Source organism: Asterias amurensis, chromosome 3 (genome assembly GCF_032118995.1).
Source record: "Asterias amurensis chromosome 3, ASM3211899v1".
In the NCBI taxonomy this organism is placed as follows: Eukaryota; Metazoa; Echinodermata; class Asteroidea; order Forcipulatida; family Asteriidae; genus Asterias; species Asterias amurensis.
In genome coordinates, this window is record NC_092650.1 from 21,028,609 (window position 1) to 21,042,100 (window position 13,492).

Sequence of the window (13,492 nt, forward strand, 5' to 3'; positions counted from 1 at the left end):
TTCGACCCACCTACCCACCCCAAATTTCGTTTTTTAAATATTGATTTACTTCACAATATACTCTATGCACTAGAGAAGAAAGTAATGCCTCAAATCATGCAGATTTAAAGGACTCCAACATCAGTATTTCCTGGCTTTAACAAACAACTTTGTAGTTATAATCAGAAATGAAATTGGCAAGCGCATAAAACTTTGTACAACAGTTTTTAGTTTGATATTACCCTTAAGACCCTTGGTCCTTTATGACCCATTTTAGTTAATTGTTCAGTGACGGCGAACAAACCTGCTATGCGCCAGACGACAATCTAGACCAGCGTGGTACTTTATTTCCTTCTTAGTTGTATCATGTTAAAAATATAAATTGACTATTATGAATGGCCCCTTAGTCCAAAACATTGCACATTAGTAGCAAGTTCGGGTGCGTACTTTTAGCTGACTACTGACCAGCAATATACATGCGCAGTCAGTGACGCACTCACTCGAACGACTTGTTTGGAAGGCTAAGTCAACCATCGGTACATGTATTCAACACTTCTATTACCTTCCATCTCTTCACTTTAGTGTCACTGGTTCCCCTCTGCCCTTTACACTCGTTTGCATGGAACAAGCCAAAGGGACCATGGAAGAAACCATGCTCATGAGGCTGGCTCCAAATGGTCGACCACAGTAGTCAACCAATGGTAGACCAGCCTGGGTGCGAGTTAAAATAGGCAACCTTTAGTTAACCACTAGAGCTCACCCAAACTTGCTCTAGGCTGTCTGGGCCCAATTTCATGGCTCTACTTTTTTTTCTTCTTTCATTATTATTTTGTAACTTTGATGACCAGTTCAGCTTAAATGAGCTCAAACTTTCACAGGTTTGTTATTTTATGCATATGTTGAGATACACCAGGTGAGAAGACTAGTCTTTGACAATTACCAATAGTGTCCAGTGTCTTTAAGATCGAGCAACACATTCTCAAGAAAAGAAATAGTGCTGCAGTTAGATCATACACCACTGAGAACTAGCTTGGTCGTTAACACACCTTGCCTCTAGCTACCGGGCAATCTCGGTGGTCTAGTTGGTATAATACTGCTCTGGAATTGCAAAGTTCCTGGGTTCGAATCCCACCCAAGTAGAATGCCTGTGATTTTTATAACAGAGCTCGGGAAAGTAACAGTATACATTGCTAACACACATCGGTGTATATTGGTAAAACAAAAATGAATACCTTCACTACATATTTTTTCTTCGAACACCAGCTCTCGAAGCATCTACTTGCTTTTATTATTTCCTCCGTTTCCCTTGACTTGCAGTAGACTCGTATATGTTGCTCTGCAAAACGCTCTGGAAGCATCTGAGAGACCTGTGTGCATTATTACATAAATTGAACATTCAATAAGCCATTGGGTGTTAGATTTTAATAATGTCTGATACAATGACGTGCTTGATCGCAAGTTACCACTTAAATTTGAATTCCTTGGACTATCAAGATAATTGCTATGTCACATGATTCAGGGTGAGGTTTTTTTGTAGTTACGTAAGAGACGGTGAACACTTTTCTGAATGACTTTTAAGGCACAATGGTACCAGGGTTTGATCATCTGGAAGTTGCTCTGCAAAGGCTTGCCGAACCATTTGACATAGCAACTGTCTATATAGTATGAGGAATTCAAATGTAATAGTTATACCTCGGGAACAAACTGTGAAGTTTCATTGGTCGAGAACCAATCATGCGCAGAAATTCGGCGTTTGCAGGTAAGGGTAGAACGGTGATCTTAACTGCAGAATTCGATGGTAAGCAGAGCCATGAAATTAGCCCCTGGTGAACAATGACTTGCTTAGTCACAATGTACCACTATACAATTGTTGCACGCTGTGACTGGGGTCCATGGGTTTTGTACCAACTCGAGGGAAAATGGCACCCTCGGCTTTGCCTCTGGTTCCATTTCCCCCCTCGAGTGTACAAAACACCATGGACCCCGTCACAGCGTGCAACAATTGTATACTGGTACATTGTGACTAAGCAAGTCATTGTTCACCAGGGGCTAATTTCATGGCTCTGCTTACCATCGAATTCTGCAGTTAAGATCACCGTCCTACCCTTCCTGCAAACGCCGAATTTCTGCGCTAGCTGTGTAAGCAGAGAATGTCTAGTAACGTGGAGTACGCATGCCATAATACCCCACTAGCTTGTGAAATACACTTGAATTCCCTGATTCTACATGGGCCGATTCTTATAGTTAGCAGAGCCATGAAATTGGGCCCAGCTCTTTACAGAGCCAAGACTCCTCCCGAAAGAGACTTTTTAAATATTATTATTACTATTGAAATAGTCTAATATAGCGAACGTATGTACCAAACAAGGTACTTAAGGCGCCGAGTATATACAAACTTTCAGAAAGATAGGTTATTGCAGTGATGAATTCTGAGACCCAATTATTTAGCACATTATAAGGGTTTACAATGTGCTACGGTGCATACAGCAGCCACAGGCAGGAACACCGGAGTGAATTCTTTCTCTTTTCGATAAGTGCACTGGGTTCTTTTACATGCGTTACACAACACATGGAACCAACGGCTTTACATCCCATCCAAAGGACATAGCAATGGTTAAGTGTCTTGCTTAAGGACACAAGTGTCACGGCTGGGGATTCGAACCCACACTCTGCTGATCAGAAACACCAGAGTTTGAATTCAGTGCTCTTAATCGCTCGACCACGACACTTCCATGGATTTACACATGGTTGTACCTGAAAGTTCACTAGTTAAAGTTACTTCTTATTGTCCACATCATGCAAAGCTTCAAACATCTCGGAGAACTGTCTTGGTTAGAAGATGGTTCTTCTTGGTTCTTACCTCACTCTTCCTGACCATGACTGCCTCCTGGGGGTTGTCCTTAGAGTAGAACCGGACGTGGTCAATTGGGTTCTGCCCTCCCATGCCATAGTTTAAATCCACGACCTAATAATAACAATAACGATTCAATTCAATTCAATTCAATTTTTGTTGGTCCTACCATGGAGGAAATTCATTTTTCATATATGCAATACAGGAAAAATTAATTTAAGGCTGTGGACACTATTGGTAGTTGTCAAAGACTAGTCTTCACACTTGGTGTATCTTTGTATCTTGGTGTGCTTGATTTCGAGACCTCAAATTCTAAACTTGAGGTCTTGAAATCAAATTCGTGGAAAATTACTTCTTTCTCGAAAACTACGTCACTTCAGAGGGAGCTGTTTCTCACAATGTTTTATACTATCAACCGTTCCCCATTACTTGTAGTCAAGTGAGGTTTTATGATGATACTTATTTTGCGTAATTACCAATAGTGTCCACTGCCTTTAATAACCACAATCAAAAACAAACTACTGGAAATAAACAAGATTAATTAATCAGAAAACTACATAATAAACCACGATGGAATCATACTGAAACCCACTGAACAACATCTAATCAGAAAGTAAACAAAGTAGTCAAACGCCTGAGCCTGATCATTCATTGAGGAGACGGACAGAGTATGGTATGAAGGAGTTGAAGTACCTGTTTGTTTTGCATCGAAGTGACTGCCATCTCATACCACTTCTTAGTTTGATGAAAAATTTGTTCAATGGATGGTTGGTGTTACATACAACGGCCTCTGCTTTAGATCGAACCTTATCTTTGCAAGTTTCGTCAAGATCGATGTCTATCCCTAGGATTTTTGATGCTTGTTTCACAACCCGTTTCATTTTATCAGTAGCTTGTTTTCAACAGAATATATCAATTATATCGCTATCCCCGAAACATTTCTGTCTCTCTCTCTCTTCAGTCTGGAGGTGCTGTTTGCGCTCGGGGGGTCATTACATATTCACGCCAAAAGCTGTTTTCACAACTCCTGAACCACACATTGTAAATTTAACATCAAGACGGCACAAACTTAATGATGTCATGATGATGTCATCAGGTCTCAAATTACAGGGTTTTTGCTGTAAATAATTTATATTTTGCTGAAACAGCGCCATGTGTGCATTATAAGAGGCCACTATTATAATTATTCAATTTGAAAGTTGTTGACGTTCATCGTTAGCATCACTCATGAACACCTGTTTTTTGTCAGTAGTTGACTAAATCTGAATGACTTTATTTTTTAATATTACCAAGATGGATTCTGAGGACTTACATGCATGATTAGTTGATCCACTGGGAGAGGTGTACCACCAAGTACATCAGGATCCAACGCAAGGACTATTTCCTCTTTCATCTTGGGTATGCTGGCCTAAGGACAAATTTCCCAAAAGGAACACAAAATTGTTTACCCCTGGTCACTGGGCCTTAAATCATTCCTTAAACCATCTCAGCTCCTAGGGGAGTATACAGCTTGTGTAACAAAACAAATATGCGCTACTCGGCTAAACCAATCACAAGAACCATCTCTGCCCTCACACATACCCATTTACCCCTGGGTGGAGAAAAGCAAAGTGCTTCCTGCTTTTAGCAACTATAGTAAATTGTCTTGCTCGGGGATAAAAAGTGTCACGACCTGGACTCTGGAGTTTGGTGCTACTATCCGCTCGGCAACAACACCCTACTGTATCTTGGCCAGCCACTGCTATGGAATGTTTCTAAATAAATCTATTCAAATCAATAAGCTGTGTGTTTGACCATTTGAGGGCGCTCTCAATGCTATTTTAATCATTTCCTAGGGTATACGCAACGCATCCTGCCCAGTTTTAATTGGCGTTCTGTCACTTTTGTTGCGCTGTATTTGCTTTAGAGGTGGATTATAAAGGTCTTTGTGTGCGTGGTGGATATGGTGTCTGTTGTGGTAATGTGTTCCAGTCTTTAATAAGGAAATCAATGTGTGGTGAAGACGTTTTAAACTAGTGGTTAAATCCCAACGAGGCCTAGTTCTTTATAATTTTACCAAGACGAAAAAAACTGTCGTTAATAAGCACAGGTGCAAGCTCGCGTGTCACACCCATGTTTCAACAATTTTACTGGTCATAAATGAAGGTTTATACACACCCACGAGACCCACTCTCTACCAATAGGAATAGCGAAACTGTCTGAGGTATTTATGAATAACGGTTTTGGGTATGAATGATTACACCCCTGTCTTACAAATATGTTAACGAGCGCCCTCACTTGGTCAAAACTACAGGGCATTCAATATCAGACAAACAAAGACATTTCAGTTGTTACCCTGTCAAGAACAGTTCCATCAGGGGGCTGGGTCTGACCGATGCATTTGTAGAGTTGACGTTTCTGGACCAACTCCAGGATACGTCTGGACTCATCAAGGTTTGGGTCATCAGATCGCATGATCTGAAGGGTGATGTCATCAGTCAGCTTGGTGTACGCTACCATGTCATCAATCGCTTCCGACATCTTCAGCATATTTCTTTAAGAATAATATTACAAATGATAGTTATACACAGCTTTTTAATAGCGTTTCACACTAAATAGTCTCGCAGCACTTAAAGGCAGTGGACACTATTGGTAATTACTCAAAATAATTATTATTATAAAACCTTTCTTGAATATGAGTAATGGTGATTGCTGAGAAACAGCTCCCACTGAAGTGACGTAGTTTTCGAGAAAGAAGCAATTTTCCACGAATTTGATTTTGAGACCTCAGATTTAGAATTTGAGGTCTCGAAATCAAGCATTTGAAAGCACACAACTTAGTGTGACAAGGTTTTTTTTCTATCATTATTATCTCGCAACTTCGACGACCAATTGAGAAGACTGGTCTTTAGAGGGTGTCAATGTAATCCAAATATATTGAGGATTAATTGAATAAAAGAGATTTGAACTGATTTTCAGTCCTGGCAGTTTTTATGTGGTTTGGCAGAGAGTTCCACACTCTACTGCTGAACAGAAAAAGCAGGGTTTGAGTTAGCCCTGGCGGCCTTACACTTTCGTTTTGTACTACAGTGACGTCCTGGACATCAGGGTACATTTCTGGGGCGGAAAATTTTCAGAGCTTCATAACTCAAATCTTACCTGCAAGAAAGCACCAATTTCAACAGATTCACATTCCATGGCAGCATATGTTTTTCTGCGGTGGGTTTTGATCGTCATATATTCTTCACAAATTCGTCATTTTCATGAAATAATGCAGCTCCCAACGTTAAGGAATTCCCATTTTTGTACGTACTCTCACAGTCTGCCGTGTGTACGCAAGACGAGCAAATTTTGAATTGTGTTGTTAACGCTGTGCAGTCAAGATACGGTGACCAAGAATTCATGCGTCTAAGCTTGCATCATGCGTCTTGCATGCGAATGTATACGCGTACGCACGACAACAGACAACACTGTGAGAAAATGATCGAAACAGGAACTTTTTAACGCTGGAAGCTGCATTATTTCACGAAAATGACGGATTTGTGAGGAAAATATGAGGACCAAAACCCACCGCAGAAAAATGTACGCCGCCATGGAATGTGAATCTGTTGAAATTAGTGGCTTGTTGCAGGTAAGATTTAAGTTGTGAAGCTGTGAATTTTTTCCGCCCCAGAAATGGGCCTCAATATTTAGGACTCTGTTTAGGACTCTTTATGTAAGTGCCATGGCCGAGCTGGTGTTTCTGATCAGCAGAGTAGGGGGTTTGAGTCCCAGTCGTGACACTTGTGTCCTTAAGCAAGAAACTTAACCATTGATTTGTCCTTCCGATTGGACATAAAGCTGTTGGTCCTGTGTGTTGTGTAACGCACGTAAAAGACCCCAGTGCACTTATCGAAAAGAGGAGGGGTTCGCCCTGGTGTTTCTAGTTTGATTGACAGCATATTGTCCAAAAGCATCTTGTAAACCATAACATGGTGATTATGTTAAAGGAGTAGGTCTCATAACTCGAACATAGTCCCACATACCTTGCAGGAAATTACTGTGTGTTCAAAGCACCCTTTAGCCTAACTGAGTGACAAGTATGCGTGCTATATAAGAAGCCACTATTTATATTATTATTAATATTATTATTACTCGTATCAGCTCATATTTTTAGTACTCACCCGTTCTTTCCCTTAACCAAAAAGTAGTCGTTGGCCTTTGCAAGTGCCTCCACAATCCTACCAAGAAAGTAAACAATAAATCATTCATATTTTATTTGAAGTTTTTCAGAAAATATTATACACCACACAGATAGTGAATCTAGGTTTTTTTTTCTTTCTGCCTAAATCCGTTAATGATGGACAAGACACCAAACTGTTTGATACATTACAAAATTCAACACTGTTGGGGCCACTGAAAAAAAAAAAAAAAAAAGATTCTCGCCGCTGTCCGTGCTTCTGTAAAGACATTTTCATTTTGCTGTTAAAGCCATTGGACACTTTCGGTAAACAGTATTGTCCAAAGGCCCACATATCGTGTATCACAACCTATATATAAAATAACAAACCTGTGAAAAATTTAGGCTCAAACATAAACGTGACGTCGGGCCCCCTGGCGGCGTGCATATAGAGACGTGTGCACTGTGTGGCCTGGTACCTAGGCGCGTGTAGTTAGGGACCAGACTCTTGGGGGGGGGGGCATGAGTTATTCGCTAATTACGCAAGTGAAATATGTCGGGGAAAAAACAAAACGCATTTTATTGAGGTTCAACACATATATCAGAAATAAATGACAGCAAAATTAACTGTTTTATTTTAATTCACTGCAGCGTCCCTTTAAGATGGATTGAATACTCACATGGTTTCATAGATCTTATTCACTTTATGCTGGTAGGCTCTACAAATTCTGTTTGATTATTATTATTATTATTATTATTATTATTATTATTATTATTAAGATGGATTGAATACTCACATGGTTTCAATGATCTTAGTTACTTTATGCTGGTAGGCTCTACGATGAAGACTGTTCCTTGTGTGAAACATATCATACAAGTTCCCAACCTCCTAAAAAACAGCAAACAAAAAGACAATGCATGAAATCAGTTGGCTTAATTTTGAAGGTTGATGATGACCATCATGCCAACCAGGTTGATTATATAAATTTGTTGTTCATCACTGAAAAAGTAGTTAAAGGAACATTACAGATTTGGTAAGAAAATATCTTGTTGAAGATCACAGATTCACATAAAACTTACACGTTCTGACGATGATGATAGTCTGAAATGTCAAATTTGATGAGAAATAAATGAAACTAATTTCTTGTTTTGAGTTTATCGCTCAGTGGGCATTTTATTCATTTTTTTTATAAAATCAATGTCATGCAAAATGTGTAATAAGTTTTTCATAATTTTCTCGTGACCTAGATGGCCGATCGATCTCAAACTTCTACAGGTTTGTCAGTTTATGTATATGGTTGATTACATGTAAAAAAGTGTTTTGTTAGCATAAACCAGCCCTGTAATGTTCATTTAACACTAGTGTTACTCTGTCAACAAATTTTCAGCAAATTTTTGATGAATCTGATTTGAGTTGGAAAACCCCCCACGATCCGTGCACAAAGTATTGTGAATGAAAAACTGAGTCTAACCAACACTATTATAGTGTCTGTTGTTAAGAGTCCAACTTGTCCCATACAGGATGTGACACAAAGGAAAGAGTCAAGATACACATGTACATGCAACCTTTTCTGGCCCATTGTACATTAAGATACACTTGTACACTGTGATTTTGATAACAAACAAAGGTGCACAATGCATATTACACGTCGTGGCCTAGTGGTTATAAAGCGCATCGGATTCAGGTTGTGGTGTTTGATCAGCAAAGTGTCGGTTCGAATCACGGTCGTGACACTTGTGTCCTAAAGCAAGATACTCAACCACGATTGCTTTGTAAAAGTGTGGGAGGTAGTGCATTCTGCTCTACCAGCCAGGCTTCGGACTGATGATACCCAAACCAAGCCTACATCCGTATGGACTGTAAAGTGGGTAACCCTGTTTCAGTCTTAGGAGTAGGTGGCAACGACCTCTGGAAAAATAATTGATTGTAGCCCAAACCTTGAAGTGGCCTTCAGGCCGTTGTGTCTGGCAACTTAGATAAACAATGGCAGTTCCTATAACCGGGGGATGTGGAAAAAAAAGAATTCGGAGCGCAAAGCGCAAAAGCATGCGAGCTCAAAAACTTGCGAGCATGAAATGCACTGAAGCCAAATTATTAACATTTATCCTTGGTTTTAAAAGCCCAACTCGACAGGCAAGGTCATTATTATATGATTATATCTCCGTTTATTTTAGATTTGATCTTAAAAAAAACACCTAGAATTTCTTTATTTATGGCAAAAAAAAAGAAAGAAAAGGAATTAAAACAGAGGAATCTCATCCCTGTATAACAAACCTTATCCCTTGCACAGATCTGTTTCTTGCCATCCACTTCAATAACTCGGGAGAACTTCATGAAGCGGTGGCAGTCAAAGCTGGTAGTGATGCCGAGGTTATGACAGTCTCTTAGGAAGTAGTCCCACTTGTCAACATCGATACCATTGCGCTTATTGGCAACGATCTCATAAAGGAAACTTTTGTCTTTCGGGCGTCCGCGGTATGGCCATTCCGTCTACAGTGGGGTGAGGATAGAAAAAAAAAAAAAATAAGTGTGTGAGGTTTGTTTCCTTGGGTCAGAATTACATGTATGAAGAGTAATTGATTTCTTCCCTTAAAGGGTTTGGGTACTTTTTGTATGACACAAAACACAATATTTATGTTTACTATTTATTTAGAGTTATTCTCTTCAACTCAGTTCGCTTCTTTTACCTTCTTTCCTTTCAGTGGTCCAGCTATCTGCTCTTTGATGAAGCTGATATCCTGATCGTCAAGACCAAACTCCGCAAAGACCTCCTTGAGTTGATTGGCTTCAATCAGGTAATCAAACATGTCCACTGACGCTTGCTCATGCTGTCAAGATTTATGAAACAAAAGGAAGTAGTTTTCACTGCGAGGAGGTTCATTGGGAACAGACAAACAGGCATGTCCGCTTCTTTATTTTAAATTATTTTTATTCATTGGTATATAGACAACAGAATTACAAGCAGCATAAGCTGAAAGGGTTAAAGTACATCTTAAAAATAGCAATTAATGTTTTGCCATTTAACTCTTTGAATAGTCCTGTAAGGTTATTGTATTTTCATTTATATTTTTCTGTTGTGAAATGTTAATATTTTGATTATTATTTTGTTATGCGCTTGTGTACACTTTATGGAATGGGCGCAATACAAATGAATAAATTGTTAGTATTTGTTATAAAGATCTAAGCTGACTTACCGCCCATTCGTAGTTTGGTCTAACTGTCGGAATGAAGAGGTTGTCAAACATGTGTGAAAAAGGGCCGTGGCCTGCATGATCGCGGAAAAAAAGAAAAGGGGAAAAAAATGTTTCAATAATAATAATAGTTAACCTGTGGAGGTAGTATGCCAGTATAGTCCAACTGATTTTGGCTGCTCTCAAATTGTTTTTACATGGTATACAAAAGGTTGTCAAACATGTGTGAACAAGGACTGAACTACGATGGGCGTAAAAAAAAAGAAGAAAGATAAACAAATGTTTCAAACACAATAATAGTTGACCTATTAAGGTTCACTGAAGCCACAAAACCAAAGAAAATATCCAAAGACTCAAGAATGTTTGGTGTATTGTATGTCATTGTGTTCAATTTCTTTGTGGGGGTGTCGTAGCCGAGCAAGTAAGAGCACCGAACTCCAATTTCATAGAGCTGCTTAAGCACAAAATTTCGCTTAAGCAATAAGCTGATGATATTCAGATTTATACCAGTTTCACACCTTCGGATTCATCATCTATTCAGTCTGCCTTACAGGCGCTCACAAAGTGCATTGTAGAATTAAAATCCTGGATGACTGAAAATATGTTGAAACTAAACAACAATAAAACCAAGTTCTTTGTTGCAACCTCACCTCATTTCAATCGCCTCATGCCCAGTGTTCAACTGCATATTGGAGATGAAATTATCACACCCACTAAAACTGTTCGGAACCTTGGCATTGTCTTTGACAATCTTATGTCTATGTCTTCACAAATAACATCATTGTCTAGGTCTGTGTCATACCATCTGCGTAACATTACACGTATAAGAAGGTTTCTGGACGTTGACACATGTAGCAGTGTTACAAGGTCTCTTGTTCTTTCACGATTGGACTATGGCAACGCACTTTTACTTGGAGCGAACACAACTCAAATTAATAGACTTCAACATCTTCAGAATTGGGCTGCCAAACTAATATTTTGTGCGTCTAAACATGATCATGCAACTCCTTTTTTCAAAAAGCTACATTGGCTCCCGGTGAAAGAGCGCATTCAATTCAAAATATTGGTGCATGTGTATAAATGCTTAAATGGACTTGCACCAGCATATCTTTCATCTTGTTTTTCTTTTCACATTCAAACTAGGGCTGGGCTTCGCTCAGCATCAGACAAAACCCGTCTTGCTGAAAATAAACCGAGCAGCAAATCTCTTCAATCCGCTGCATCTAAATCATTTTCCTTAGCCGCTCCAGGACTGTGGAACCATCTTCCCATCACAATACGCACCTCAATTTCACTGCCTATTTTCAAGAAAGCACTTAAAAAACATCTTTTTCCTTAGTGTCTGTTTATTGCTTTATTATTCATTTGTTGTATTATCTGCATTGCTATTGTTCGTTTAAAGCGCTGTGGTCTAAATGAAATGGCGCTATATAAAAACCCATTGTATTGTATTATTATTGTAAGCAAAAAAGTCCTTGCTTAGTAAAATCAGATTACCTGCCAAGACTCCACTCAATTGTTATGCTTAGTTAACAACAGCTAATTACCAGTCACAATCAATGTATATGGCATAACATTTTGGCCAGTAACATGTGTAAAATAAGCGAGCTGTTTTCGTGCTTAAGCAAAATTTTTGCTTAAGCAGCTCTATGAAATTGGCCCCTGGTGTGGGTTTGAGTCCTGGTCGTGATACTTGTGTCCATGAGCAAGACACTTAACTGTAATTGCTTCTCTCCACCCAGGGGTAAAACGGGTACCAGTGAGGGCAGAGATGTTTCTTATGATTGAAGAGCTTAGTGCGTTAGATATTTGGCGGCACAGGCTGTATACTCCCCAGGGAGCTGAGATGGTTTAAAGAATGAAAAGGCCCAGTGACCAGAGTAACAGAATTGAAAAAGCTGAGAGGTGGGATTTGAACAAGAGTAACAGAACTGAAAGGCAGGGCAAGATACAAGTACGAGAGTTTTGTAATAAACTTCTCACCTAAATCGTGACATAGGCCAGCGATCTGTACACAGAGAACATCTTTCTCAGTTATGTTGAGCTCTGGCTGTCTCTTCTGTAGTACTCTGGCTAAAGTTCCAGCTAAGTGACTTACACTGTTGTTGAGAGAAATTGATGTTAAGTAAGATTTGAAACTTTGCATAGTGGAAGTATAAACTAAGAGAGGTTTGCATGAACACTTTGTGTAAAAGGGAATCAATGTGTGGTGAAGAGGTTTTAAACTAGTGGTTTAAGCCCACCGAGGCCTGGTTCTTGATAATTTAACTGCCTTGATATCAAAACATTATTCTGTGACAACATCATTGAAAACAGTAGAAGAGGTGATTCCAGATGAAGTCACCAGCAAAATGGGCCATATTTTTGACCGCGTGAGGGTGCTCTCAATCACTTCCAGGGGTTTATTCATTCATACCCACAACAGTTATTAAAGACTGGAACACATTAACAACACAGACATCAAATACATCACCGACAATAAGACATTTAAAGGAGGCAATAAAACCCACCTCAAAATCAACTTCAAACTACAGCACAACAAAATTGACAGAACGCCCATTAAAACAGTGCATGACAAATCGCATATACCCCTGGAAGTGATATATTCTTGATTGCGCCCTCACGTGACCAAAAATACGGCGCATTAAAAGATCTCTACTGGTAGAGTTACCACCAGAATGTTCCTTTTTACATAAAATTGCAGCCTGGCAAAATCGTTTGTACAATATTTATCACAGAAGATATTGATAGTAGAAAGCTTCCCTTAAAATATTAGATAAAAATTATTTTCGTGACTTGTTTTACTCATTTCTCAAAAACAAGAGCAAGTGACCTAAGCAAGTTATATTTTAAGGGAAGCTTTCAACCGTCATTATCTTCAAACCATGTAAATTTGATGTCAATCAGTGGACATTTTTGTTTTGTGTCCTTTAAAAAGTACCCAAACCCTTTAATACAAAATAACACACAAGACTAGTCTTCTATTCAGCTGGTAATTCCAAATGTCCTTACCCTAATGAATGCTCAAACCTATTATGAGCGGCTCCAGGGAAGACTAGATAGCAGGAACCTAGCTGCTTGAGGTAGCGTAACCTCTGGAACTGTTGGGTGTCGATGATGTGGACGCACAGCGGGTGAATGTCAATGTGACCATGAATTGGATCGTTGAACACCTGCCAGAAACATAGATTAGGAAATAATAATATTTATCTTCAAGTACGCGCTTACCCTCCAATCAGATTTGCAGAATGGAGTGGTGATAAAAACCTATATTGCACGGCCAATATCACTACCTGCGTCTTGTGTGTTCTATGTCACTCGCCAAGTTTGCT

General features: G+C 39.3%; 1 protein-coding gene across 4 annotated transcripts in view; it reads right to left on the reverse strand.

The window, feature by feature from the left end:
• The window catches only part of LOC139935213 (deoxynucleoside triphosphate triphosphohydrolase SAMHD1-like), a 30,562-nt gene that overhangs the window by 3,058 nt on the left and 14,012 nt on the right, over positions 1-13,492 (reverse strand). For all 4 annotated transcript variants that reach the window (XM_071929704.1, XM_071929700.1, XM_071929701.1 and 1 more), the window contains 11 exons: positions 13,173-13,333; positions 12,144-12,259; positions 10,164-10,234; positions 9,657-9,797; positions 9,244-9,459; positions 7,766-7,857; positions 6,973-7,029; positions 5,165-5,363; positions 4,143-4,238; positions 2,840-2,944; positions 1,212-1,346 (listed from right to left, as the gene is read on the reverse strand). In XM_071929704.1, the coding sequence (XP_071785805.1) occupies positions 1,212-1,346; positions 2,840-2,944; positions 4,143-4,238; positions 5,165-5,363; positions 6,973-7,029; positions 7,766-7,857; positions 9,244-9,459; positions 9,657-9,797; positions 10,164-10,234; positions 12,144-12,259; positions 13,173-13,333 (1,389 nt within the window). The remainder of the gene's footprint in view (positions 1-1,211; positions 1,347-2,839; positions 2,945-4,142; positions 4,239-5,164; positions 5,364-6,972; positions 7,030-7,765; positions 7,858-9,243; positions 9,460-9,656; positions 9,798-10,163; positions 10,235-12,143; positions 12,260-13,172; positions 13,334-13,492) is intronic.